The sequence below is a fragment of the Lampetra fluviatilis genome, chromosome 18, assembly GCF_964198595.1.
Source record: "Lampetra fluviatilis chromosome 18, kcLamFluv1.1, whole genome shotgun sequence".
NCBI classification, from domain to species: Eukaryota; Metazoa; Chordata; class Hyperoartia; order Petromyzontiformes; family Petromyzontidae; genus Lampetra; species Lampetra fluviatilis.
This window is the reverse complement of record NC_136292.1, coordinates 14,172,259-14,200,168: the sequence shown is the minus strand read 5'-3', so window position 1 is coordinate 14,200,168 and position 27,910 is coordinate 14,172,259. Positions and strand designations below refer to the sequence as shown.

At 48.2% G+C, this 27,910-nt stretch overlaps 1 protein-coding gene across 5 annotated transcripts in view; it reads right to left on the bottom strand.

Annotated features, from left to right (window-relative positions):
• The window catches only part of PPP1R21 (protein phosphatase 1 regulatory subunit 21), a 124,628-nt gene that overhangs the window by 51,251 nt on the left and 45,467 nt on the right, over positions 1 to 27,910 (bottom strand). For all 5 annotated transcript variants that reach the window (XM_078864670.1, XM_078864672.1, XM_078864668.1 and 2 more), the window contains exons 3-9: positions 25,702 to 25,770; positions 18,755 to 18,901; positions 12,326 to 12,436; positions 11,609 to 11,773; positions 9,628 to 9,686; positions 5,265 to 5,359; positions 3,334 to 3,386 (exon numbers count right to left, since the gene is read on the bottom strand). In XM_078864670.1, the coding sequence (XP_078720796.1) occupies positions 3,334 to 3,386; positions 5,265 to 5,359; positions 9,628 to 9,686; positions 11,609 to 11,773; positions 12,326 to 12,436; positions 18,755 to 18,901; positions 25,702 to 25,770 (699 nt within the window). The remainder of the gene's footprint in view (positions 1 to 3,333; positions 3,387 to 5,264; positions 5,360 to 9,627; positions 9,687 to 11,608; positions 11,774 to 12,325; positions 12,437 to 18,754; positions 18,902 to 25,701; positions 25,771 to 27,910) is intronic.

Below are 27,910 nucleotides of genomic sequence, written 5' to 3'. Positions count from 1 at the left end.
AACGTGATTGTTTTAGTCGTACGTTCGAGGAGCATTTGAGACGGTTACGCGCGGTTTTTCTTAAAATGCGGGCGGCGAACCTCAAATTCAAGCCGCAGCAATGCCATCTGTTACAAAAGTCGGTTTCATACCTGGGGCACATCGTTAGCAAGTCGGGAATAGCTATGGACCCAGATAAAACTGCGTGCGTGTGCACATGGCCAATCCCCAAGTCGGTGGGTGAGGTATGCAGCTTTATCGGGCTCGCATCCTACTACCGCTGCTTCGTGCCCGGGTTCGCCAACATCGCTAAACCTCTCTATGCCCTGATGGCAAAAGGTCAAATATTTCGATGGGGGGAGGAAGCATTTGTCACGCTCCGGGACGGCCTGGTGGATGCCCCTTCCCTCCGATTAACAATTTTTCACTGCCCTTCGTCCTGGACACGGACGCCAGCAACACTGGCATTGGCGCCGTGTTGTCCCAGGTGGTGGACGGGGTGGAAAGTGTCGTGGCATACGGCAGTAAAGAGTTGTCCCCGGCTGAGCAGCGCTACTGCGTTACGTGCCGAGAATTGCTGGCCATTGTTTTTTTTGTACAGCAATATCGGCCATACCTCGATGGCAGTAGCTTTGAGGTGCGCACTTCAGTACACGCTGCGCATTGAACAACCATCTGGCCAGCTATCCCGATGGTTGGAAGTCCTCCAGGACTACACGTTTAAAAGTTCTTACCGTAAGGGTGCGCGGCACACGAATACGGACGCACTGTCATGATTACCACCGAGCAACGAGTGAGCATGTCTCTCTGGTTCGGGGTGCTGTAAGCCAGCTGCCGAGGCAGTGCCCCCTTCTGCTGTGGCTTCCCGAGGGTCTGGATGCGTGTGATTCCACCCTCGGTCTGAACCACGTGGAGTGTGGACGCCTCCAGGCGGAGGATGCCTCTTTATTCAAACTGCGGCGTCATGTTAGGGACGCTGGGGATAAGGCAAACCGATTTGGGGTAGCCCCTATCATCTTCAAAGGGGGTCCTGTTAATGTACTCAGACGGCGGGTTGCGCCGCTGCAGCATCGTGGTGCCCACTGTCCTAAGGGGTAAGATCATCTGGGCGGTGCATGAGCGGCTGATGCACCTTGGGGTGCACAAAACACTTGCAACCCTCCAAATCAGTCGGCTGCGGTTATCGCCGAGGCGTTCTTCCACAGTTACGTGTTGCACAAGGGGGCTCCGAAGTGCCTCCTCACTGGTCAGGGCAAAAATGTATCTGCTAAATTGTTGAAAGAGGTGTGTGACTTGTTGGGTACAAAAAAAGTTCGGATGTCGCCCTATCATCCCAAAACAGATTGGATTGTGGAACGACTGCACAGGACTCTGACCTCCATGTTAAGTCAGCAGGTCAGCGAGTCCCAAGGCGACTGGGACTTACATGTCCCCGGGGTTCTCGCAGCCTACAGAATGGCCCCTCACGCTTCCACTGGTACTCGCCGTTTTGTTAAGTATGGGTGGAAGCAGGACCCCCCAATTGATGTCCAACTAAACACGGGCCCGAGAAAAGTAAATGTTAACATGCCTGCGTCCATGCGCCGTTCCTTTCAACGGGTGTCAGAGGCACGGGAGGCGTCCAGGGAAAATTCCAAATTACGGCAGTCGGCCAATGAGCGGCTAAGTGGGGCTTCGTCTATCAGGTAAAACATGGGCTCTGGTTGACAAGGCTCTCAAGTCCCAATTGGTACGTCCCCCAAATTGTACAAACCTTGGCTAGGGCCAGTCGACGTGATTCAGGCCAAAAGGCCACAATGTGTGAAAATTCGGTTCGGTCGCCAGTGTTGGTTTGTACACCCGTCACGCCTTAAGCCTTTTGTTGCTCCCTCTGAAATCCCTTCATCTCCATTGCACAAGGGCCGAGTGTCGGGTGTGCCCGTCAGGCTGGGGTGCGCATCTGCTGAGGTGGGTCCTCAGGGGAGTTCTGCGATTCTGCCCACAGGATCGAAGCGCTTGACACCCCCGACATTGCCGGCTGCGCTAATCCCGGACGGTCGGCGGAACGACCATTACCCATCCGTTCTCTGCCCTTCGTTGCAGATCCTCGGGAGGGGCCGCGCCCGTTAGGCCATCTTCAAGTTCCCCCCGGGACCTCCAGGGAGCTCATGCCCACCTCTCACCTGGGGGCCCGGCTACAAGGACTCGTTCAAGAACTGCCCGGTTGAAGTGACTCCCCTCCGCCGTGCATTGTTCCTGCGCCGTTTTGCTGCTTGTCGCACTCCTTAAACGGTTGGGTCATTGGCTAAACCTGGCCCTTCTCGTGCTTAGGGGTGCTGTCACAAACACAGGGCAAGGGATGTGCTTTTGGGGTGGGGGGGTAACCAGGGTTGTTTACATTGCTTTAATGTTTGTTGTTGTAGTCCTCTCTCTCCTCCATCTCTCTCTTCCCCCTTCTGAGTAACTGCACATTTTGTATATATTGTATTTATTGCATGGTCGCCGGTTATTTATTGATACTCTTCATCATCAGGTGATGATGGACGCTTGTGTTGCACCCGAAACGTCGTGATTTATTTTATTTTATACCTACATGACTTTACCAAAAGAACCAAAGAGTATGGATCCCTGCAGTCACGAAAGCTTCAAATCAAGATTTATTTATTGATGTTAATGTTTGTTGACAGCTGGGATGGCTGTGTTTTACAAAAAGGGGGGGGGGGGGGGGGTGGTGGTGATGTAGTGTCATAGATAATGTCACTATAGTGTAGCGACAGTACCGAGTGAGTGGTAATGTATGTGCGGAGCCTCTCCCTGGCACCTGAGTGAGTATACCAGGGAAGAGGTCGGGGTGAGGTCATGGCAGTCTGGGTGAACCAGAGGGGGCACATGACCGGATGAGGTGGTAGCGAGGACCAGGGAGGAGGTGAGAGGAACACGTGATGTGGGTCCTGAGTCGTCGAGAAGGATCTGGAAAAGGGGCGTGGCCAAGCACGGGGCCTGGCCACGTCGCAGCGGATAAAAGCAGAGTCCCGGCGGTGATCGTGGTTGTTCATCTCTGGGAAGAAATCCTCCGTCTTCGTGGGTCCTCGGTCTCCGGTCTTCGTGCACGTGGACCAGGCAGCGTGTTGGCTGTCCTGGTCCAATTTAGTAGTTATCCCATCCAGTATGTAAATAGTCACCTGTGGTGTTCACCCCTCCAATTGTATAGTTACTCGTGGTGGTCACCACCCTTAGTCATTATCCAGTTAAGTAAAGAGTTACCTGTTGGAGTTAGTGAATAAACGTGTTGCCTCCAAGATCAAGTGTGTGCCTCAATTGAACCCACTACACACAGAACATATACAAATATACATATATATAGTTACAACGTACCTGATGTGCTCGGTCATAGGTTGGGACATTTAAGGTGTTGAACTCGGGTATGCCTGGGGATCAACAGCAGAAAAAGCGGTCTTATTATATTATCAAGTAAATATAACTTTAACAGCAATACCAGTAATAGACATTGCAATGAACTTCAGATTTCTGAAAAATAGCTCAAATATGGTGCCTGTAGGATTATTAGGGTCTACGGGTTCATGCTTGAAGCTGAAAAACAAGAACAATGCAAATATTATCCACAGATGAGATCAAAATAAATGTCTTTCTTGTTCAAATTAGCCTGGGAGTGGCTTTAATAGGTGAAACTGAAAAGGACCAAATGTGGTTTGTGTGATTTCCATGTAATTAGTTTTGTCTATTTACGAGCTTGTCACTAATTACATCCTAAATGTATCGGAGCTAACAATATTGAGATCCTGGGTTTGAATCGGGGATGCAGCCACCTATGATTAAACCCCACAGTTAAATGTAGTTTTGTTGATGTTTTCAGCCTAGCCACCAATGACTGCATTACAAAAGCATCCTATAAATGTAATTCTAACTATTTCAGCCTAGTGTCGCTTGATGAAGTAAAATCCTTGAACTAATAAGCATATTGGATGACTTGCACAATGCAAACCTGCTCTACACACTTCTTAATGGAGCACTACCAAGTGCTGAATTAGAGGCTACTGCTCATGTTGAGGCGGATCTGCAGTGTCACCATGAATCACATTTACAGGAACACCTCGACTTATGAACATTCAACTTATAAACTTTCAGAGATATGAACAAATCAGTCCGTATGTCCAGTTGCCTGTTCTGACTGAGAATCGGAAGTTCAACTGCTGTGCAATAATTGGCGGTGGAGGCATTTACATCTGCAGAACATAAAGAACCGGTGGGACCTACGTCTACAGGAGATTCTACAACTTTTAAACCCATTCCCTGTGTTTAGTTTACATACCATACATCATGTTTGGAATCGACAGGAGCAAAGTTAGACGAACAAATTACGAACAGAACTCTGGAACCTAACTCGTTCATAAGTAGAGGAGTCCCTGTAATGCACCTGCAGTATTAATCAGTGTGGCCTGCTGGAACTGAACCCGTGAACCTCTGCAACAAGCAACGAACATGCTGATGCTGGGCAAAGTCACTGCCCCATGTACAAGCAGACCTCGCTTAGCGCTCAGGATGTGTTCTTGGAAAAGTGAGCGCGAATCGAATCAGTGCTAAAAGGGGTAATTTTACAACTGTATACTACATGGAGATGCATTCTTGACGGCATTATTTCTTACATATGAGCAATGAGGGCTTCATTGGGTTATCGGTAATAGCGATCATAATAATTATACAAACGGTAAATATTATTCCATGAATAAAAATAATATTGTTTGTATTATATCAGTATTATGTACTGGACTCACAAGTGCATTCTACTGTACTCATAAACTGCAGCGGTGGGAGACGGGAAGATGGAGTATATTTAAAAAAATAACTGGCGAGCGCAGCATGACTCAGAACGTACTGTAATAACACTGAATAACAAATTAATTTTAAAAAATGTAATTATGACCACGAATCGTGATAATCAAATCGTGGAGGGTGGTGTGCCGGTTGGCTTAGAGCGTATGTTGCTCTATATTGGCTGAGCAAATGTAAACAAATATGGCTGCGGGTGCGGTTCCTCGGCGCCGCTCGTTTTCACTCGAAAGCGATAAAAAAAAAATGTATTCCGTAAAAAATTTCCTCCAAGAAAAAAGAGCACTATCATGAATCAGCGTTCTATGGGTTTGTGCTAATCGAGGTCTGCCTGTATTTAGTCCAATTATTTTTTAAATCACATTTGGGATGGTTTCATGACGCATGTGATGTAATTCATAACGTTTTGGATGCATTTGATGAAAAGGACAGAATACTAAAGGTCAGGGTTAAGTTACTGGTGTCATTGAAGGGGATGTGCTCCTGGATGATGACGGTGGCTTCCTCCAGACGCCCACCCAGGTCAACGCGGACCTCCTGCAGTTGCTGCTGACTGCACATGCACACAACAACAATGACCATTTCCTACTAAGTGGCGGTGACATAACCACGATGCTTGTGCCAGGCTATGTGCACTTTAAAGCCACGTGAAGTGTCCAAGGTTCGCTGGCATGAGATCACGGGACAGAGCCAGGTGTGATGGGTTGCCTGACTGAGATGATTGGCAGATGCACCACCTGTACTCCCTACTCCACCCACTTACTGCGTTTTATCCACCAGGCATGTTACTCGTTGTTGTGAGCATCGCTCTTATGTCCTCCGCTGTTGTTGGAGGGTGACTGCCTCCAACTGCTCAATAGCGTCCTTCTCGAGGCTCCACCACACAGGCCGATCTTGGCACTGCAGGTACCAGTCTTCGGCAAGTCCACTCAGCTCCGCATCCTCCTGTACCGCATGAGTCCATCTCTTCTCTAGCCTATACCGCGCCCATTTAGTCCCCTCTATCTGGTCAAAGAGAAGCTGCTGGCTGGGCATGAGGGCTATATGACCTAACCAATGCAGCTTTGCCTGTAAGAGGAGCTCACCAATGGGACTATATCCGGATCTTTAAAGGAATTGAGCTCCTCACACTATCCAGTCTGGTTGAACCGGGAATGGATCGTAGGCAGGCCAGCTTAAATGTAAAACAACTGGTGCAGATTTCCTCTAAAGGACTCCACATTTTCTAAACACAGAGAAGGGAGGGCATAACTGTGGCCTAGAAGACCCAGACCGTCATATGGAGCAATGGGCCAGAAAGCTTCTACGCAGCGTTACGCAGCTAATGAAAAGATAATACCACTCAACTGATATGGAGACCACCAATGCCAAACCAGAGCTGGTCATAAGCACACTGCCGAGGTATGGAAACTTTTCCACTCTCTCCACAACTGCTCCATTACTCATTGGAAGTTGAGGGGGTGGAATATTTGGTTGGTTAGCCCCAATCTTGTAGCATGCTCCAGATTCAGCAGTAGCTGCTCCAACTCCTTCTCAAAGTGAGCAGCAATAACCAGACCATTAGCATACATAACACGGTTGACCAATACGGAGCCATCAGTAAACCGCACCCGGGCATCGATCAGCCTCCCACTGTATCTGTACCAGATGGAAATTCCTCCGGTACAGCAATGGAAAGTGTCTCGATCTACATGGTCAAAGAAAGCATGTACGAAAGACGTTCAACATACATACATACAAAGATAGTGTGGAGAAGGAGGACATCACCGTCACACCCCAAGGTGAACAATACATTACACTATGTAACACGATTTTTGTTCCTGGGTAGTCAGTGTTATTTTATAATTGCTTATGCCTCAAAAGTATAGAAAATGGCTATTATTCCCCATAAACTTTTGCTTTGTGACCAGGACTTTATGTGAAGGAATGACACAAATATACACATTTTCTCATTGAAAATAGGTACATTTCAAAATATCACTGTCCTGGTCACAAAAGCAAAGTTTATGGGGAATAATAGCGATTTTCTGTACTTTTGAGGCATAAGCAATTAGAAAATAACACTTACTACCCAGGAACAAAAAAATGTTTGTTACACAGTTTTATTCAGACTCAAACCCATGTAGTTTCACCCAAGCCTGCCCACCATCATGAAGGTTCTTCATGATTGCGAGCATAGTCAAGGATCCTGAAAGCACGAAAAAAAACCCAAAGCTCTGACCTATTGATGGTATGACAGGCCTTGACCAGATCAATAAAGAAAAGATGTACGTCCCATTTAAATTCCCTACACCTCTTCTGTAGAGACGGATGAAAATAATGCCCTGCATGCAGGACCACCCTCGCCTCTTCTCAACATGTCTGGCAAGGCAATGTTGAATAAACTTTGCCCGGACCTTTCTTGGCACAATGGGGAAGGAGATGACCCCGGTAGTTGTTAGAATCAATGTGGTCTCCATTTTTTTAAATTGGGAACCACCAAGGCATCCTTCCAATCCTGCAAAACCCATTCTGTGGATCAAACAAGTTGTACTGATGTCATATAGGGCAGTCAGCACAAAAATGGCACCCTTGTTTTGCGGTTTTCTTGAGAGATCATCCCTGCCTAGCACTTTAGCTGGTCCTAGGCTCTGGATCACTCTTCGAACTCCTGCATTAGATGGCCCATAACTCACACACAGGGAGCAGCTACTTCCTATAATATTTGAGGCACCTTGCCCCATGATGTCATTTGAGCCGAGGGGTTTCCCTTCCCCCAATACCTCATAAAAATGTTCAGTAACCTGCAAGCCTGTTCCTTGGTGTCAGAGATATGATCACAATTATATCCCTAAGGTAACTGGTGTGGTGCTACAAGTTACTTTATGGAATTAAAGAGTGATATGTGATTGTGCACTACTGAGGCAGTTTCCATCTCAGCAACCTACAACCACCACCCATCCTTGCAGCGCTGTACGGCTTTATGAACCTCTGAGCGAAGGCTGCGGTAAACCTCCTCATTCTCCGACATGGGATGCTGTAGCCGATGAGAGTGGGCCTGTCGCTTTTCTCAGCTAGCCTGAACACCTCCTCTGTCAGCCAGGGTCTCTGGGGAGGTCTGGACCGTGTACCCAAAGCAGCCATTGCAGCTGCATGAGCCACAGTCCTAAACCTCGTCCATTTCCCCTCGACATCAGGAGGAGTGGGGGACGATGCCAACCCCAGCTGCAAGTGATGATGAAATTCTTGCTTGCAACTTTCATCAGCTAGCTGAGACCATGCCACTAAGGGTTTGAATGGGGTCCTGGATGTACAACCACCACCGGAGTGGAAGAATGGCAGGCGCATCTTACAGATGACAAGTCGATGGTCAGTGGGCAGATCAGCTCCACGGTAGGTCCTGATGTCAAGGACATGGGCCCGCATTCGCCGTCACTATGTAGTCCAGCAGATGTTCTTGCTTGGACCCGGCATGCATCCATGATGTGGTGTGGATGCGCCGATGCCGGAACAGCGTGTTGGTAATTACAAGCCCATGGGCTGCACAAAAATCTAGCAACCTCCTGCCGTTGTTATTGAGCTGATCTGGCCCATGCCTTCCAATTACTCCAGACCAGGTGCCAGCATCATGACCAACTCGGGCATTGAAGTCACCCTACAAGATGACTCTATCCCGAGGGGCCACTTTAGCTAGCACCTGTGACAGGAGGTCATAGAAGGCATCTGACTCATCGGCCTTGCCTGCATCCCTCCACGGATGTTCGTCTTCAGTGGGGGCATAAGTAATAACGACCACCACTCCTCACCTCTGATTGATGGGAAGGCGAGCCAAAAGTAGCCTGGGGCTTACAGCTTCCCACACCTCACTGCCACGCTCCCACGCCCCCTTCATTCTTTTATTCAGAAGAAGAGCCATACTCTGTTGTTTGGCAGTCTTCTGCCCCGTGTAGAGGACTATCCACCCCTCATGGTGGCAGGAGTCAGAGCCGATCCACGGGATCTCCAGAATACCAAAGAGATCCAGGCGGTACCGGTCCAGCTCCCGACAGAGGAGTCGCAACCTCTGCATCGCAGTGCGCGTTCGAACATTCCACGTGGCCACACGTAGTGGTTTTTTGTTGTTTCTGGAGGAGCCCCGAGGGTAAAGATTCAGTCTCCTTGCTCCGCCAAATGGGGTTTGGCCAGGAGACGTCATAGACGCCTGTCCCCCCGGGGCCTCAAGCACAAGCTTATTTATTAGATATTTTCGACGTGGTTTAGTGGTAATTAATTGAAGGTGGAGGGGTTACCAGCCCCTCGCACCCATCCAGAGCCCCCATTTAGCCGCTGTGGTGGTTACAAATGCCATGAGGGGAAAGGCCAATCAGAATTGGCCCTCCCCCCACGGCACTGCTCACGACAGTGTTGCCCGTCCGGCACCACAAGGTAGGGGGTTGTTTCCCTCACTCACACAGGTACGCACATATTCAAATTCATACAAAGTTACATACACACAGCTATACACACATGAGGGTACATAAACATATGCCCTTAACAGGTATCCATACATAAATATGTGCATAAATAGACAATGTGCATGCAGATCCACAATAAGGTTTGGTCCCATTTATATGGCTGAAGCAAAGCTGCTCAAGCACGTGGCTACATGTGGCGATTCATGACTCCCCAAAGTGGCTAAATGACCGACCCACTCAGCCACACAGAGGCACGCTTGGAGGGGCACACACATAGACAGAGACACACACACAGAAGGGCACATACACGCACGCATAGGGGCACGTACAGAGGAGAACGCACGCAGAGGGGAACACACTTATGTGCTAATGTGTGTTTGCAGCTCACCATTCCTCTGCACGCAGTCGACATTCCTTGGCTTCCCTCTCCAGAGCCTGCACTTTCACCTGTGATACCGTGCGCAACAAAGAACGGCCTATAAGAATAATTCAAAATAACAAACGCACAAAATTATTTAAAAAAATTGTCAACAAGCAGTATTCAAGCACAAAGTATTATCTGTAATAATGTGGGTACTGCAATCGATGAATAGCCAACATTATAAATTATGGATATCATGAACTAATTCATAAGTCACTTTATTTATTTATACGAGGAAGACTTCCTTCATCTGTTTGTGCTCGTACACAGGTACCGTGACGTAGAGGTAACTTACAAAACACTGAGACACTGTCTGTGACACATTCACACTATAAGCATAATTGGCTACGTGCGGTGGGAAGTGAGTGCAATACACATTCTTAAATAACGTTTTAATTCAGACCCTCAACTGCATCTGTAATTATGCACGGAATTAGCCACTCAGTTACTCTTAACCCAAGAAACAATGTTGGCAAGCTCTTAACAAATTCCATGTCCATTCTTTAAATTATCCACATTTCCAACAGGAAGATAATGTATATTCTTGGTTCTTTCGGTAAAGTCACGTAGAAGGGAAATAATAAAATAATATAAAACAAAAAAAAATTCTCGCAAGAAGATGTTCTTGCTGTGGATTTCACACCTGATGATTGCTTGTGTTGCAGTCAAAACGTCGTGATAATTGTTATTGTTTTATATTTATATTATTGTATTATTTCCCTTCTACGTGACTTTACCGAAAGAACCAATAATATGAATCCTGCAGTCAAGAAAGCTTTAAAGGAAGATAATAATTTTAACAAGTAGACTTTCGCGACCAATATCATCCATACAGCTTTTTCGGGGTTAGACCGCGTAAATATGTGTCATTAAACCCACCACCACCCGTCACAGCCAATTAGTAAGGTTTGTTACATAAACAGAAGATGCCAATTCATTACTAATACAGCACACTGGTGAGTTGAAGAGCTGTTAAAGCAGTGCTACAACTGAATAGTTACAATGATGCATAAACCAACAGGGCACTGAATTCCGAAACCAAAACAAATAATACGAGCGTTGAAACGTACCAAGTAATTAAAACTATTAAAATACCATACATTGCGGGAGTAACTGATAAATTAACCAGATGTTTGTAAAAACAAAACGTCTGAGTCAGATTTGGCACGATACATAAAATAAAGAAATCAATATCTGGTACAAAAGATGTATTACCGAAGCTATCAACAGAAGGTGTGTTCTGGATTAAGTGCACTGGTGGCAAATGCTATGTTGGGCAAACAGGACAAATAATCAGCAGTAAACTAAAAGAACATCAAATAAATATTAAATACCCCCAAATACAATTGTCGGCAGTGGCAGAACACGCGGGCCAACAAGGACACTAAATTGATTTTGATGTTGAAGTTCTGTGCCAAATTAGTTACTACTGGACAATACTAATTAGAGAATCTATGAAAATTGAGAGAAATAAAAATAATTTTAATTGTTCGGATAACTAGACTTAGCGCTGTTTCGAAGCAAATTATCAAAAAATACATTGTTTAAATGCATGCCTATACAGGTGACCATACTTCAATAGGGATTACCGTTGAACAATAACTGGTATGGCTATTTTAGTACACACAATCGATAGGCGGTACAAGAACAATGGGCTTGCATAATGCACATGCATGACAAACCTTGCAAATTGGCTGTGTCGGGTTTAATGACACATTTATATATTTATGCGATCTAACCCAAAAAAATATATATTAATGAAGATAATGGACTCTTCATACCCATGCTTAATTTGTGTTTCACTGATTTACCTTCTAAATAAATCTGGCCATGTCTCGCACCCCCAAAAAAGGGCATCTCGCAACCCCCCAGGGGGTGCGTGCACCCCAGGTTAAGAACCACTGCTCTAGGGGATCCGTGTGGCGGTCAAGGTGGCAGTCATTGGTACCTCTTGCTGTGCTCTGTCGTGCTGCAGCTGCTCCGTGGTCTGGGCGTGTGCCGAGCGCAGCGCCTGGGCTACGTTGTCCTGGCTCGACACCTGCTCCTCCAGCCAGGCGAGTCGCTCACGCAGGGCGGCCTGCTCGCGTTCGTGCTTGTCCGCCACCTCATACAGCTGCTTAATCGCATGACAATGCAGCGGACACACGCGGGATGGCGCTTTATTGAGGACATGTGAGAGTACGGCTTTGAGCTTCTCTTATGTTTCACTGGCTCCTTCCCCGCATTCTGGTCACTTGGCCCAGCCGGTTTCACGCACGCGTTAATTTTCTCTGTATCCCTGCTCTCCTCTCTCTCTCTCAAAACCCTGTTCATTGTGGAACTACCACAGCCAGCAGTACAACTGAACACTGTGCACAGTTAAAGGCCACGTAAAATCATTACACAAAGCTCCTGCTGATGATTAATAATTTATAATTTTTTGTGCATTTATTGGGGATTGGGCTGAGAACACCAACTCTGCAATGAGAACCTGGTTCAGTTACAGGTGGGCGTCCAGATTGGAAGTTAGGACGAGTGTCAGCTGATCGTGCCTGTCATGGCCTAGGTTTCACAGCGCCAAACAACAAACCTTCCTTGACTGTATCTGCGAGTACAGCTGTTCTCTCTACCATTCACAGATGGCTGGAATGTGGATAGTGACCGACGTGGGGGAGGGCACGGCCACCTGCTTGTGCAGCTCTTCATTCTCCCCAATCTTCTTCTGTAGGTCCTCGTTGAACACGCTCTCCCGCGCCGGGAACACAGGGACGGAGGCCACCGGCTCGCCCGCACGCGGCTGAGACAACAAATCATCAATGAGCAGTAGTGACAAAACATCCCGGCTCTCCTTACACACCGATCCCAGCAGCAGCCCCCCACCCCCCCATCACTTAACCATCTCACGCCTTTATCTCTTCAGGTAAACAAGCACACTAATCACTTAAAAATCATGTTGCCCAAACACAGTGCACAGACACCCTTTTTATTATTACAACACCACGTGGCATTGCAATCAGGGGTTGCCCAAAGGTTCCCGTAGGCCCTGAGCCGAATGCTGCATGGAGCCCTCCCCACCTCCGCTTGTTAGCAGTGCCCGCAATGGGCCCTTCCCCTCTGTGTCAGGCCCCGGAGGAAATTTGCCCCCATTTTGTCCTACCACCCCCCCCACCACTGCATAGTGCTGACAACAGTAACTGAATGTAACCGTGTTGTTTGCGCTTCAATCCCAGCTACCCCAGATAAGCGTGACGAGAATGGAGAAGGCGAGGTAATTCATCCGTAAACATTAATTCAATCCACGTATCATCATCCTACCGTCATCGATTTCGCTTTCACCGAATTCACGCATCACAGATTCGCTCCCATTTCTTCCTCTCATCTATTTCATTCACTTCACCTCCACCATTACATTCACACACACGCTATTGTACCATTCTTAATTCTCTGCAAAGCGCCTCGGTTACTTCCCAAGCCACCGGTGGCAGGTGAGGACTCGGCTGTCTGCTGCCCTCCCTTTGTGGACCCATCGGCTGAGCACGCCGCTTCTTATATATCTGTAAAGTGGCTGGCGTCTTGCGTTAATTTTATGTCATTATACACGTGCTTCTAATTAATCTGATAACTATGCTTCCTTCGCAGAACTAAATCGTGTTGTCCAACGACCATGCACAAATGGCTAATTTTACTCGTCCAAGTGACCAATCGCTAACCACGAAGATACAGTGAGCATCATCAGTCTATTAACAATGTTTTTTAAAATCTGTACAGCACTTTGAATGGCATCCTTTGCACGAAATAGTGCTATTCATGATCAGAAAGCTGCGAGGTTAAAATTCCAGTTGAGGGGTGACTCTACCCATCATCCCACCAGATCTGAAGATCACGACAATGTTAAGATAGGGATGATGATGATAATATGACAATGGTGATGGCAATATGAAGGTGATGATGACAATGTGAAGATGATGATGACAATGTGAAGATGATGATGACTGACAATGTGAAGATGATGATGACTGACAATGTGAAGATGGTGATGATCTTCTTGGTTATTATTTGTTTCTTTCGGTTAAGTCACGTCTAAAGATAAAATAATAAATTAAATTAAATAATAGAATACGACGTTTCGATTGCAACACAAGCAATCATCATCAGGTATAATGAAATAGCGACATAAAATCTAACCAGAAAACTATAGACAAACATATTAGCAGACAGATATCACCAAGATACATAGAGAGAGCAACACAGGTAACAGAGAGAGGTGGTCGTCTCTGTGGGGTGGCCTTAAATAGACAGAGGAGGGCAGACGCAGAGAGAGGGAGGGGGGTTAGAGAAAAAATTAGCATATCAATGAGTGGACAACAAAACGTGGTGCTGCAAGTGCGATGACACGGCAAGCAAGCCTGAAAATCAGGAGAAGGACACACTAAAATTAAATAACCTAGTAAAATATCGAAATGTAATGTAATACAACACAGAGGGTCGGTCAACACACAATTAACGCATAGCCTGGTTCATTACGTATTTCAAAGATTGCTAAGTTAGAATTTAAGTGTGCACATTCCAAAGAGAGGACACAGGCAGAGAGAGCAAGTAGTCAGAGAGAGAGAAAAAAGAAGATAAGTTTAAAACTTCCCCGTAGAAGTGGTTCAATCTTAATTTTTAGAACTTTCGTGACTGCAGGAATTATTATTTGTTTCTTTCGGTTAAGTCACGTCTAAAGATAAAATAATAAATTAAATTAAATAATAGAATACGACGTTTCGATTGCAACACAAGCAATCATCATCAGGTATAATGAAATAGCGACATAAAATCTAACCAGAAAACTATAGACAGACATATTAGCAGACAGATATCACCAAGATACATAGAGAGAGCAACACAGGTAACAGAGAGAGGTGGTCGTCTCTGTGGGGTGGCCTTAAATAGACAGAGGAGGGCAGACGCAGAGAGAGGGAGGGGGGTTAGAGAAAAAATTAGCATATCAATGAGTGGACAACAAAACGTGGTGCTGCAAGTGCGATGACACGGCAAGCAAGCCTGAAAATCAGGAGAAGGACACACTAAAATTAAATAACCTAGTAAAATATCGAAATGTAATGTAATACAACACAGAGGGTCTTTGAAATACGTAATGAACCAGGCTATGCGTTAATTGTGTGTTGACCGACCCTCTGTGTTGTATTACATTACATTTCGATATTTTACTAGGTTATTTAATTTTAGTGTGTCCTTCTCCTGATTTTCAGGCTTGCTTGCCGTGTCATCGCACTTGCAGCACCACGTTTTGTTGTCCACTCATTGATATGCTAATTTTTTCTCTAACCCCCCTCCCTCTCTCTGCGTCTGCCCTCCTCTGTCTATTTAAGGCCACCCCACAGAGACGACCACCTCTCTCTGTTACCTGTGTTGCTGTCTCTATGTATCTTGGTGATATCTGTCTGCTAATATGTCTGTCTATAGTTTTCTGGTTAGATTTTATGTCGCTATTTCATTATACCTGATGATGATTGCTTGTGTTGCAATCGAAACGTCGTATTCTATTATTTAATTTAATTTATTATTTTATCTTTAGACGTGACTTAACCGAAAGAAACAAATAATAATTCCTGCAGTCACGAAAGTTCTAAAAATTAAGATTGAACCACTTCTACGGGGAAGTTTTAAACTTATCTTCTTTTTTCTCTCTCTCTCTGACTACTTGCTCTCTCTGCCTGTGTCCTCTCTTTGGAATGTGCACACTTAAATTCTAACTTAGCAATCTTTGAAATACGTAATGAACCAGGCTATGCGTTAATTGTGTGTTGGCCGACCCTCTGTGTTGTATTACATTACATTTCGATATTTTACTAGGTTATTTAATTTTAGTGTGTCCTTCTCCTGATTTTCAGGCTTGCTTGCCGTGTCATCGCACTTGCAGCACCACGTTTTGTTGTCCACTCATTGATATGCTAATTTTTTCTCTAACCCCCCTCCCTCTCTCTGCGTCTGCCCTCCTCTGTCTATTTAAGGCCACCCCACAGAGACGACCACCTCTCTCTGTTACCTGTGTTGCTCTCTCTATGTATCTTGGTGATATCTGTCTGCTAATATGTCTGTCTATAGTTTTCTGGTTAGATTTTATGTCGCTATTTCATTATACCTGATGATGATTGCTTGTGTTGCAATCGAAACGTCGTATTCTATTATTTAATTTAATTTATTATTTTATCTTTAGACGTGACTTAACCGAAAGAAACAAATAATAATTCCTGCAGTCACGAAAGTTCTAAAAATTAATCTTCTTGGTTCTTTCGGTAAAGTCACGTAGAAGGGAAGTAATAAAATAATAAAAATAAAACATAATAAAATAATTCTCACGACGTTTCGGCCACAACGCAAGCAGCCGTCGTCAGGTGAAACCAGGTCTGTCGAGGCGACAGCGTCTGAATGAAACAGCACACGTGCTTGGAGCATATATATAAGCTGGGTTGGGAGGGGGGGGGAAGGGCGTCTTGACAAAAGAATTTGCATATCAAGAGGAATTTAGCATATTTATGGGAAATGCAGGTATGTGATTAGTACTACTTATGTCCGTGCATTATGCAGGATTAGCAGCATCACAGGGAGGGGATAGGGGTAGCATTAATAAAGGGAAGAAGTGTTAATAGTATGTAGCTGCAGTAACTAAAACCACCACGTAAACAACTAAAGTATAAACTACATAGTATCATCATTATACTAAATATACTCTACAATAAGTTGAGTTACTAACAGTAAGTAATACATTACAATTCTACGTCGTAAAAAATATAATATGCTTCCATCTAAACTTTATTCTCTTACATCACGAGTCTACACCGTACTATATACTGCCATAGACAAACCCAACATTAAATTATATACTGTATTGCTATAAACCACCCTATACCTTATCCATTGTAATATTACACTATGTATTATTCTACCCACCCTAATGTATATCACACTGCTGTATATTCACTATACAATTACGATATTATATATTACTTTGTACATTGTATTATGCATATACATTTTTATACTATTTGTTATTATACATTGTACCGTTGACTGTCGTGTGAAAGATACTAAGAGGAAGAAACAAGATATGTTAATGCAGCGGAGCAAAGAATCCATTCCCTGCAGAGAATACAATGCCAGTGAGTGGAACGCGGTCTGAAAGTCACCGTAAACGTGAACACAATCAGTTAAGATCCGAAATGGTTTATTACGTCCTTCCAATGATTGCTAAGCCAGAATCCATCTTCTCGGTTGAAATTGTCTCTGTGTTTGTATATGTGGATCGCCTCATGAACGAATCTCTCATGGTAGCCAGATGGCTTACAGAGAACCTCTGTCTTGGAGAAGTCAATATCATGTGAGCCCACTGAATTGTAACAGTGATCTGCCACGGCTGAGGTGTTTGTCCTACCGTGTTTCAAGTCTGCTTTATGTTCACGGATGCGGTCCGAGACATGTCGTTTGGTTTCTCCAATGTAACTGCTACCACAGAGGCAACTTAGTTTGTAGACGCCAGGGTACTGTATGTCTTGATGAGGGAATTCTTCTGGGATGGATGGTGGTGGGAATCCGGTTTTAGGTAAGCATCCGTATGGGTGACTTTCCTGTAGACAGAGTGGCTCATTGAACCATGTGGTTCCAGACATACAGTACCCTGGCGTCTACAAACTAAGTTGCCTCTGTGGTAGCAGTTACATTGGAGAAACCAAACGACATGTCTGGGACCGCATCCGTGAACATAAAGCAGACTTGAAACACGGTAGGACAAACACCTCAGCCGTGGCAGATCACTGTTACAATTCAGTGGGCTCACATGATATTGACTTCTCCAAGACAGAGGTTCTCTGCAAGCCATCTGGCTACCATGAGAGATTCGTTCATGAGGCGATCCACATATACAAACACAGAGACAATTTCAACCGAGAAGATGGATTCTGGCTTAGCAATCATTGGAAGGACGTAATAAACCATTTCGGATCTTAACTGATTGTGTTCACGTTTTCGGTGACTTTCAGACCGCGTTCCACTCACTGGCATTGTATTCTCCGCAGGGAATGGATTCTTTGCTCCGCTGCATTGACATATCTTGTTTCTTCCTCTTAGTATCTTTCACACGACGGTCAACGGTACAATGTATAATAACAAATAGTATAAAAATGTATATGCTTAATACAATGTACGAAGTAATATATAATATCGTAATTGTATAGTGAATATACAGCAGTGTGATATACATTAGGGTGGGTAGAATAATACATAGTGTAATATTACAACGGATAAGGTATAGGGTGGTTTATAGCAATACAGTATATAATTTAATGTTGGGTTTGTCTATGGCAGTATATAGTACGGTGTAGACTCGTGTGATGTAAGAGAATAAAGTTTAGATGGAAGCATATTATATTTTTTACGACGTAGAATTGTAATGTATTACTTACTGTTAGTAACTCAGCTTATTGTAGAGTATATTTAGTATAATGATGATACTATGTAGTTTATACTTTAGTTGTTTACGTGGTGGTTTTAGTTACTGCAGCTACATACTATTAACACTTCTTCCCTTTATTAATGCTACCCCTATCCCCTCCCTGTGATGCTGCTAATCCTGCATAATGCACGGGCAAAGTAGCACTAATTCACATACCTGCATTTCCCATATCCCCTCCCTTGGATGCTGCTAATCCTGCATAATGCACGGACATAAGTAGTACTAATCACATACCTGCATTTCCCATAAATATGCTATATTCCTCTTGATATGCAAATTCTTTTGTCAAGACGCCCTTTCCCCCCCCCCCTCCCAACCCAGCTTATATATATGCTCCAAGCACATGTGCTGTTTCATTCAGACGCTGTCGCCTCGACAGACCTGGTTTCACCTGATGACGGCTGCTTGCGTTGTGGCCGAAACGTCGTGAGAATTATTTTATTATGTTTTATTTTCATTATTTTATTACTTCCCTTCTACGTGACTTTACCGAAAGAACCAAGAAGATGAATCCCTGCAGTCACGAAAGCTTTAAATCGAGATGGTGATGATGATGTGAGTATGGTGATGGCAATGTGAAGATGGTGATGAAGCTGAAACCTTGCTCTTTTTCCCTCGTGTCTCCATGGACTCCAGCTCCCCCTGCAGGAGTTCCACACGCTTGGCGAGCTGCTGGTTCCTGAATGTCAGACTGTCCATCTCCTGCTCCAGACGCCGCACGCTCTGCTCCCGACCCTTCAGCTGCTCCTGTACCCGCACACGCGTCAAGTTTGTTCTATTTGTAATGTGAGCGCAAGCGGGGTTCGCTGCTGGCCTTTGGGCCAATCACATGGGCCGGGGTATTGGGGGGCGGAGCCAGTATGGGGGCATATGTGAAGGTCCCCGATCACCTCGGGTCCAATCGGAAGCGAGGTGAGTGGGGGCGTAACCTAGGGGCGGAGCCAGCAGGGCGCGATGGAGGGGCGAGATCTGGAAGGTTCGAAGGCACGTGGTGTGAGGGAGAAGACAGGGTCACGTGGTGAAGGGGATATAGGTGGGAGCCCGGAAGGGCTCCGGGTCAGTTGTTGGAGTGAAGAAGCGGGACCACATTGGGTGGCCATAGGGATTCCGTGCCATCAGCCACTTGGCTGCACGGGCTCAGCACACCGTCAACCAGCGGTGTGCGGAGCGGGGGGAGCTGGAAAGACTGACGGAAGAGCGCATGCAGGGCGCGTCGCGAGGAACAGCTGGTCCGGTGTCGGGACCAGCGAGGTGCGGGTGTTGACCTAAATCAAGAGTAACGGAGACCAAGCAAAGAGTGGCGAAGTTCTTTATTACACTGGTGCAAGAAGTAGTTCGAGATGTCAAAGCATCTCAAAAAGAAGAATCAACCAACGCCTTCTTCGGATGACGACGGGGACCTTCCTCCAGCGGTGGCGGTCCCGGACACGGAGGGCGCGGAAGGGTCGGCGGTAGTCGACACTGCGGGAGTGCAAGATGTCGTCGCGGGAGCAGGCCCGTCTACGTCTCCGGGCGCCGAGGACGGCTGGCGGCTCGTGGCGGAGCAGATTGATTCGCTGCGGGCCGTTTTGCTGGACTTGGTCACCCTGGTCGTGCCGGCGACGGCGCCGGGACAACCACAAGGCAGGCCTCTGAGGGGGGAAGCTTCGGGTGGGCCCGGGCCGTCCGCCATTGCGGCCTCTGCGAGGCTTACCGTTTTTCCTGACACGTGGCAAGACGCCGCCATTTTGGGCGCGGTCACGACAGACTGGCGGGAAGCCGCCATTTTGTCACCGCCGTGTGGGACGGCCACTTCGGGTGACAGCAGCGGCGGGACCCGCAGCCACCGTCTGACGACTATAAAGGAATTTGCCGTTGGTGGGGATTGGAGCGCATTCGCTTGGTGTTTCGAATCAGCTGTCCGCTCCGCCAAGTGGACGGAGGAGGAGGCCTTGGAGGTTCTGACGACGCTCCTCGATGATGCATCTTTGAAGTTTTTCTGCTCCATCCCGGCTGCTAGGAAGGCGACGCTAAAGGGGGCTTTCGACGAAATGGCGGAAGCATACGAGCCACCGGACGATGCTCATCTCAGATTTGTCCAAAGGCAACGGGCACCGGAGGAATCACCCGTGGCCTTCCGTGGCGCTGTGATTGCGCTGGCCATGGCCGCGTACCCCGAGACCGAGCCCAACTTGTTGGAGCCCTTGATACTGGGGAAGATGTTGGAGTTGTCCAAGGATCTGGGCATTCCACTCCCCGTGTGCGGCCACGAGCAGCTAACCTCCCGGTTGGCAGCCAAGTGCCTCGACGCGCAGTTTAACTTGCGCCGTTGGGCGCAGATGGCCGCCTGGGCGGGCAATCCGGCCGTTGATGGGAAACCCGTGGGTTGGACACCGTCGAAGGTCGTCTTCATCCCGGACGATGCGGGGCCTGGCGATCTTACTGCGGTGGCGGGCCAGTGGGTTCCACGGAGGGGAAGGGTGCCACGCGAGGGGCCCTCGTCGGCGGATCGCCGGGACGCTGTGGGGCCGGGCGGCGGACCGACTTGGCATGTTACCGTGCGGATTTTAGTCGATTTGGGCGCGTCCACCACTATCGTCTCGGACGTCATTTTCCATCTCCTATCTATTCCGCCGTCGCAGGTACGTCCGGGTTTCGATGCATATGTTGCTGCTAACGGGGGGAGTATGGGCATCGTGGGTCAGGTGGAAGCACGCATTTCCGTTGGGGATGTGTCGGCTTTGGGGACGGTGTTGATCTCCAGGTCCCTCGCAGTGCCTTGCTTATTGGGGACCGATTTCCTGGCAAAGATGCCAATTAAGATAAGGGTCGATCAGGGTTGCATTGAGTTACCGGCGGGCCGTAAGATTTTCTTTCTGCCGTTGCCGTGGGGCCGGTCCGCCCCAGACCTCCCGGTGCAGGCGCTAGCCGACGTCTCGGTCGACATTCCTCCGGGCTCGCAGATGCTCATTCCGCTGTGCTATCGGAAACCCGTGCCTGGGGTTCAGGGGGCGGCGGGTGTGTTGCTGTCGCCGTCCAACGCCGTTACGGGCGGCTTGGCGCTAGTCGCAGCCCGGACGATTGTTCGGCCGGGTCAGCCTCCGTTTTTACAAGTTTTGAACGGAGGCGCGGACAATGTTGTGGTGCCAGCCGGTACAGTCTTGGCCCATGCCACTACCGCTTTTACAGCCCACGCTGAAGGGGATTGCCGGGGTCTTGTGGCGGGGGTTTCGGCTTCTACGTCGCCGGACGATCGATGGATCGCCGGGTTGTGTCAGGAAAACGCATCCTTGACTACGTACCAGCGGTCCGCGCTTCGCGCGCTGCTGTACAAATATTCCGACGTCTTTAGCAAGGATGATTTCGATCTGGGACGCACCTCACTGCTTTCCCATTACATTGATACTGGGGATGCTAGTCCCATACGTATGAATCCGCATCGGTTGAGCCCCTCGGAGAGGGATCACGTCCACGGCGCAGTAGATGATATGTTGGCCGCTGATATTATCTCTCCGTCCAATAGCCCATGGGGTGCTCCGGTTGTTCTGGTGAAGAAGAAGGAAGGTAGCCTGCGATTTTGTGTAGATTTTCAGAAGCTGAATAAAGTGTCGGTTGCAGACGCGTACCCCTTGCCGCGTATGGATGATTCCCTCGATGCCTTGTCTGGGGCGAAATTTTTTTCGATCCTCGACCTCTCCTCAGGGGTTCTGGCAGCTTCCCCTGGACGAGTCCTCAAGAGAAAAGATGGCTTTCTGTACGCCGCAGGGGCTTTTTCAATTTAATTGTCTTCCGATGGGATTGAACGCCGCCCCTGCTACGTTCCAGAGGTTAATGGAACTCGTGTTGACCGGCCTGCAGTGGGAGACGTGCCTGATATATTTGGACGACGTCATTGTTTTCAGTCGCACGTTTGAGGAGCATCTTCAGAGATTGGATGCTGTTTTCGCTAGGGTGCGTTCCGCTAATTTGAAATTTAAGTCTAAGAAGTGTCACCTTTTGCAACACTCTGTGCGCTATTTGGGTCACATTGTCAGCCCTGATGGTGTGGCCACGGACTCGGACAAGACGGCCTGCGTTCCGGGACTGGCCGACTCCGGTGACGTACTTCGATTTGTCGGGTTCGCTTCCTATTACCGCAGATTTGTACCAAATTTCGCTATGATCGCTAGGCCGCTGCACCTCCTTACGGCGAAGAATCAGCGGTTCAAATGGGGGCCGGAGGAGGCGTTTCGCGGCCTGCGCGATCGATTGATTGGCTTCGGCGCCGACGCTGGATTACCCTGATTTCGCTTTGCCCTTCATTTTGGATACCGACGCTAGTGTCACGGGTATTGGCGCCGTCCTATCGCAGTGTAAGGGGGGCGTCGAACACGTTGTGGCTTACGGGAGTCGCGTTCTCTCTCCGGCGGAGACACACTATTGCGTCACCCGGCGGGAATTGTTGGCTATCGTGCATTTTGTCCGCCAATACCGTCCGTATCTGTATGGCCGGAAATTCATTGTACGCACGGACCATGCGACTTTGCAATACTCCCTGAAAGTTGACCAGCCATCTGGCCAGCAGGCACGATGGCTGGAAACTTTGCAGGAGTTCTCGTTTGACATTCATTACCGTAGGGCTTCGCGTCACGCTAATGCGGATGCGCCTCCAGACTGCCGCATGGGTCGGCCTGCGCGTGTGCCTCGGGCACGAATAGGTGCATGCATGTTCCACGGCCGTCGGGGCCGGTCATATCCGCTGTGGAGAAGCCCGCGGACTCCACGTATCCGGAGCCGGCTGATGGGGTTTTGAATTTGCCGCGTTCCGTGTGGGTTCGGGAACAATTGCTCGATGACTCGCTTGTGGCCTTGCGTGGTCAGGCTGCACAGTCGAAAGGGTGTTCGTCGTCTGATGGGATGCCGGGAGCGGCTCTCCGGGACAGGTTGTTGATGTGGAGAGAGGACTTGCGGGGTCGCTGGCGCCTGGTCGTTCCGTTGTCACTGCAATACGAGTTGATTCGGACTCTGCACGCTGAGAAGTTGCTACATCTTGGGGTGCAGAAAACATTGTTGACGTTGCAACGTGATTATTTTTGGAATGGCATGACGACTGACATTGTTGGGCACATTCGGTCATGCCCCGACTGTGACGCGGGTTAACGAATTGGTGGCGTTGGACATTCTGGGGCGCTTTCCCCCGTCCGCTCGGGGAAACAAATTTTTGTTGGTCAGAGTCAAATATTTTTTGCGATGGCCAATGGCTTGGCCTTTGCCTGACCAGTCGGCGTCGTCTATCACGGAAGCATTCCTGTTCGGGTACGTGATGGACAAGGGGGCGCCGGAACGACTGCTCACGGACCAGGGGCGAAATTTTTCTTCGAACCTACTGCGGGATGTGTGCGACGCATTGGGAACTAAGAAGGTCCGGACCTCTCCATACCATCCACAAACTGACGGGATGGTTGAACGGTTGAACTGGATCCTGTCGGCCATGCTCTGCCATACGGTTAGCGAGAAGCAGGCCGATTGGGATTTGCATATCCCGGGAATGCTCTCCGCTTACCGGATGGCACCGCATGCGTCGACGGGGTATTCACCTTTCCTTTTAATGTACGGTCGCTAGAATGTGCCGCCTGTGGAAATGCAACTTGACACGCGGGCGAAGGGTCCTGTTAGAACCCTCCCTGAATATATTCGCGAGTCGGTTCGGTGCGTGGAGGAAGCGCGGGACGCGGCCTGATTGGCTACGGCCAAGACCCAGGCCCGGAACAAACGGTGCGCCCGGCACTCTCATCGTGTGTCCCCTTGGCGGGTGGGGGACATGGCCTGGCTCCCCTGCCCACCTTGTGCCGGTGGGGACCTCCCCTAAATTGCACAAACCCTGGCATGGCCCAGTGGTGCTCATTGAGGTTCCTAGTCCCCAGTCTGCACGCGTTCGTGTCGGGTAGTGCCGTTGGTACGTCCACACGTCCCGGTTAAAGCCCTACGTTGCCCCTCGTGTCGATGCGTCATCTCCTAACGTTGTCTTGCCGGTGTCTGTCGCGTCCGACGTGCCACTGCCCTTGCCTGTTCAACCTGCAAGCGCGCCTGTCGTGCCTCCTGTAGACGGGCCGACGGTGATCCTACCGTACACGGGGATTTCTGCACCGGGTGGGCCTACCACGGTGACGGGAGCACCTGTTTCCGCTGTTCCTCCGACCCCCCGGAGGCTGCGGCTGCAAGATGCCTCGATTTCGGGCCGGTCTGATGCGCGGGATTCTGCAAAGGACGGGCCTCCACCAGCGACGGATGATTCCGTTTCCGTCGGTCATAAAACCCCGTCTGAACTGCGGTCTCCGAGGGCGCCGGTTCTCGTGAAGGACGGTCCGGCGGCCCACACTCGTTCCAGATCCCTTCCCTTTCGTTGATTCTATTCGTCGTTGGTTTGTTCCGTCATGTCTGTTGTGGCCTGTCGCTCGCATTATTCCATCTTGATTCAACCGGGACGGCTGGTCCTTTACATCAGGGGGGGGGGGGGGGGGGGGTCATGTAATGCGAGCGCAAGTGGGGTTCGCTGCTGGCCTTTGGGCCAATCACATGGGCCGGGGTATTGGGGGGCGGAGCCAGTATGGGGGCGTATGTGAAGGTCCTCGCTCACCTCGGGTCCAATCGGAAGGGAGGTGAGTGGGGGCGGAACCTAGGGGCAGAGCCAGCAGGGCGCGATGGGGGGGCGAGATCTGGAAGGTTCGAAGGCACGTGGTGTGAGGGAGGAGACAGGGTCACGTGGTGAAGGGGATATAGGTGGGAGCCCAGAAGGGCTCCGGGTCAGTTGTTGGAGTGAAGAAGCGGGACCACGTTGGGTGGCCACGTGGCTGCACGGGCTCAGCACACCGTCGGCCAGCGGTGTGCGGAGCGGGGGGAGCTGGAAAGACTGACAGAAGAGCGTGTGCGGGGCGCATCGCGAGGAACAGCTGGTCCGGTGTCGGGACCAGCGGGGTGCGGGTGTTGACCTAAATAAAGAGTGACGGAGACCAAGCAAAGCGTGGCGAAGTCCTTCATTATATATTTAACCGGGTGAGAAATCTCGTCTTAAATAGATTTATACAGCACCTATGTCTTTGCAATAATTATTAAATTGTACATCAGATGATAGTGATTGAAAAAAGAGTGGGGTTATTAAAAGTGGTGGTGTAGTTATGGTCACGGTTAGGAGGACAGGTGGGAGTGGTTAAGGAGGGATTGGGATAGTGGCAAGGGTTGGGGAAGAGGTAGTAATAGGGGTTGGGGTAGTGATAGGGGTTGGGGTAGTGATAGGGGCAGTGAGATAAGGGTAGTGTAGGGGTAGGCTTGATCATAGCTGGCGGGCCAGTGCAGGGAGTAGCAGTAGGACAGGCAAGGGAGAATGGACTGGTCTTAAGGGAGGAGTGAAAGCAGGTCAGTGAAGATTGTTTTCTGTGCAGTGGAAAGCAATCTGGCGCCTCAGAAGCTGTGCAGGCTCCAGGGCACAGCTCTGGCATGGCTCAGTTGTGCAGTGGGAAAAAGAGGTATTGTAGGAACTTCCTGCCACCGGGGTTGCGCTTCGGTGTGTGGAAGGTCGCTCGCTCCCTCACCTTGAGGACCCCGGATGCCTCCTGCTCATCCACCACGGCCTTCTTCAGCACCTGGTTCTGTGCCCGAAGCTGGAGGCAGAAAAATGAGAATTGTTCTAGGCCATCATAAAATATTTACGGATGGTCCGCTGTAAATAACTGTGCGTGCGGCTTTTTCATCACTGAAATATATACTCACATTTCAAGTGTAAATCGAGTATGGAATAAGACATTACAATACACTCTCCATTATCTGTGCTAATGACGGGGAGGATGGCCGTGGATAAATCATAATCACTGATAATCCAAAAACATCTATTTTGCGCAGATCTATATGCCAAAAACCACTGATATAGGTATCAATTACCGATCGATGTCTGTGCTCAATGATAACACTTTCCTGCTCCCGCGCAAGAGACTCGGCCCAGGAAGTGGACAGCAGAGCCATGCCAATCAACATCAATCAAACTCCACCCACTGTTGTAAATATATTTCAAATACTGTACTGTAAAGGCAGTCACGTGGTTTTCTAATTAACCGAAGTACACATTTGTTCGATTTAAGCACGTAATAAACATTTACAAGAATAACAATGTATAACTGTTTTCAGATGATTCATTTGGGCTTCAGGGAAAATCCACGAGTTATTAATTCATGTCAAAATCTTAGGTGTGCGGTGAATCTGAAAATCGGATAAAACGCACGCGGATAATGGAGAGTCTCCTGTATTTGCCATTTATGTATATTATATGAAAATTTTATTAGGTAGGTTTTCACGACCAATACAGGCAGACATCGCATAGCCACGACCCCGTAGAATGCTGATTCAATAAATCGCTCTTTGTCCTGGTGAACATTTTATTAAAAAGTGCTTTTAAGTGAGAACATGCTGCAGCGCTGCTCGGGGAAGTGGACCCACCCCCATCATTGGCACAGCCAATGAGAGTGAAGTACACTCTTCGCCAACCAGAACACCCCCCTGCCCCCCATGATTCTATTATTCGATGATCACAATTTGAACCTTATGGAGGGACCCCGGGGTCCCATAAGCCCCCGACGTCATTTTATGTCTGTTGAACGTGAACAATACGGCAATCTATTCCTCTCGACGAGCTCCACACGATGCACTAATCAAAGTTTCAAAGTTTTGTTTCTGCTGCGCATTCGTCCTCCCTGCGCTTGGACGACATGACAACAGAATGATCCGCGCCAGGTGGGTCGCGGCGTTTATGTGCGCGGTGGGACGGAGTCGCCCAAAAATAATCAATTAATTACTATTTCGACTTCCGTTTATTCGGGACCCTGGGGTCCCGCCATGAAGTTCATTTGTAGTCGTGATCAAATTAATGGGAAAAAAAATATCGATTTATATATTTTATTCTCTTTGGGTCTTTCGGTAAAGTTACGTCGACAGAAAGATAATAAAAAATCACGATCGCAACATAAGCAATCGTCCTCAGGTGATATTTTTTCACCTGATGACAATTGCTTGTGTTGCTATCGAAACGTCGTGATTTTTTATTATTTACCGAAAGACCCAAAGAGTATGAATTCCTGTAGTCACGAAAGCTTTAAGTCAAGATTTATATATTTTATTAAATTGTATTCCAGTGCGTCTAACCAGGTGACAACTCACGAGACCAAGATAGAGTATCAGAGTCTACCTAAAAGAAACCTCATCACAGAAATGTAGACTGAGGGCATGACTAAGCACATCATGGACATCCTGGAGCTCTTCTCTGAAAATGACGTGGATTGGGAGCGCAGCAGCTCTTACATCCTCTCCTACCGCTGCCTTGTAGGAATACAGTAGAATGCACTCACGAGTACAGTGCCATAATACTTTAAATAAAAAAAAAATTATTCATGAAATGTTTACTATCTGTATTGGTGTGATTAACCTATCATGGCAACAGCGCTGCAGCTGGCTGCAGTCCCGGGTCGCTCTCACAGTTTATCAACTGTAATCACACCTCGTACCTTACCCACATCCTTCTTCACTCACCACCACTCTTCTTATTTTCATCTTCCACTAGATTTTTCTTATAATTTATTTAGTTTTATTATTTTTATTATTACGTTGGCGTCGCCCGAGTTTTGGGTGGTGGCAGATCCCTGCACCCAACTCCGCCTGTCTCCGTGTTCACTGCACACGCCCCGCGGCGCAACAACAGCTGAACAATGCTGGCTGCTGCAGTGTCACACAACCCGGCTTAACTGTCGCATCGCA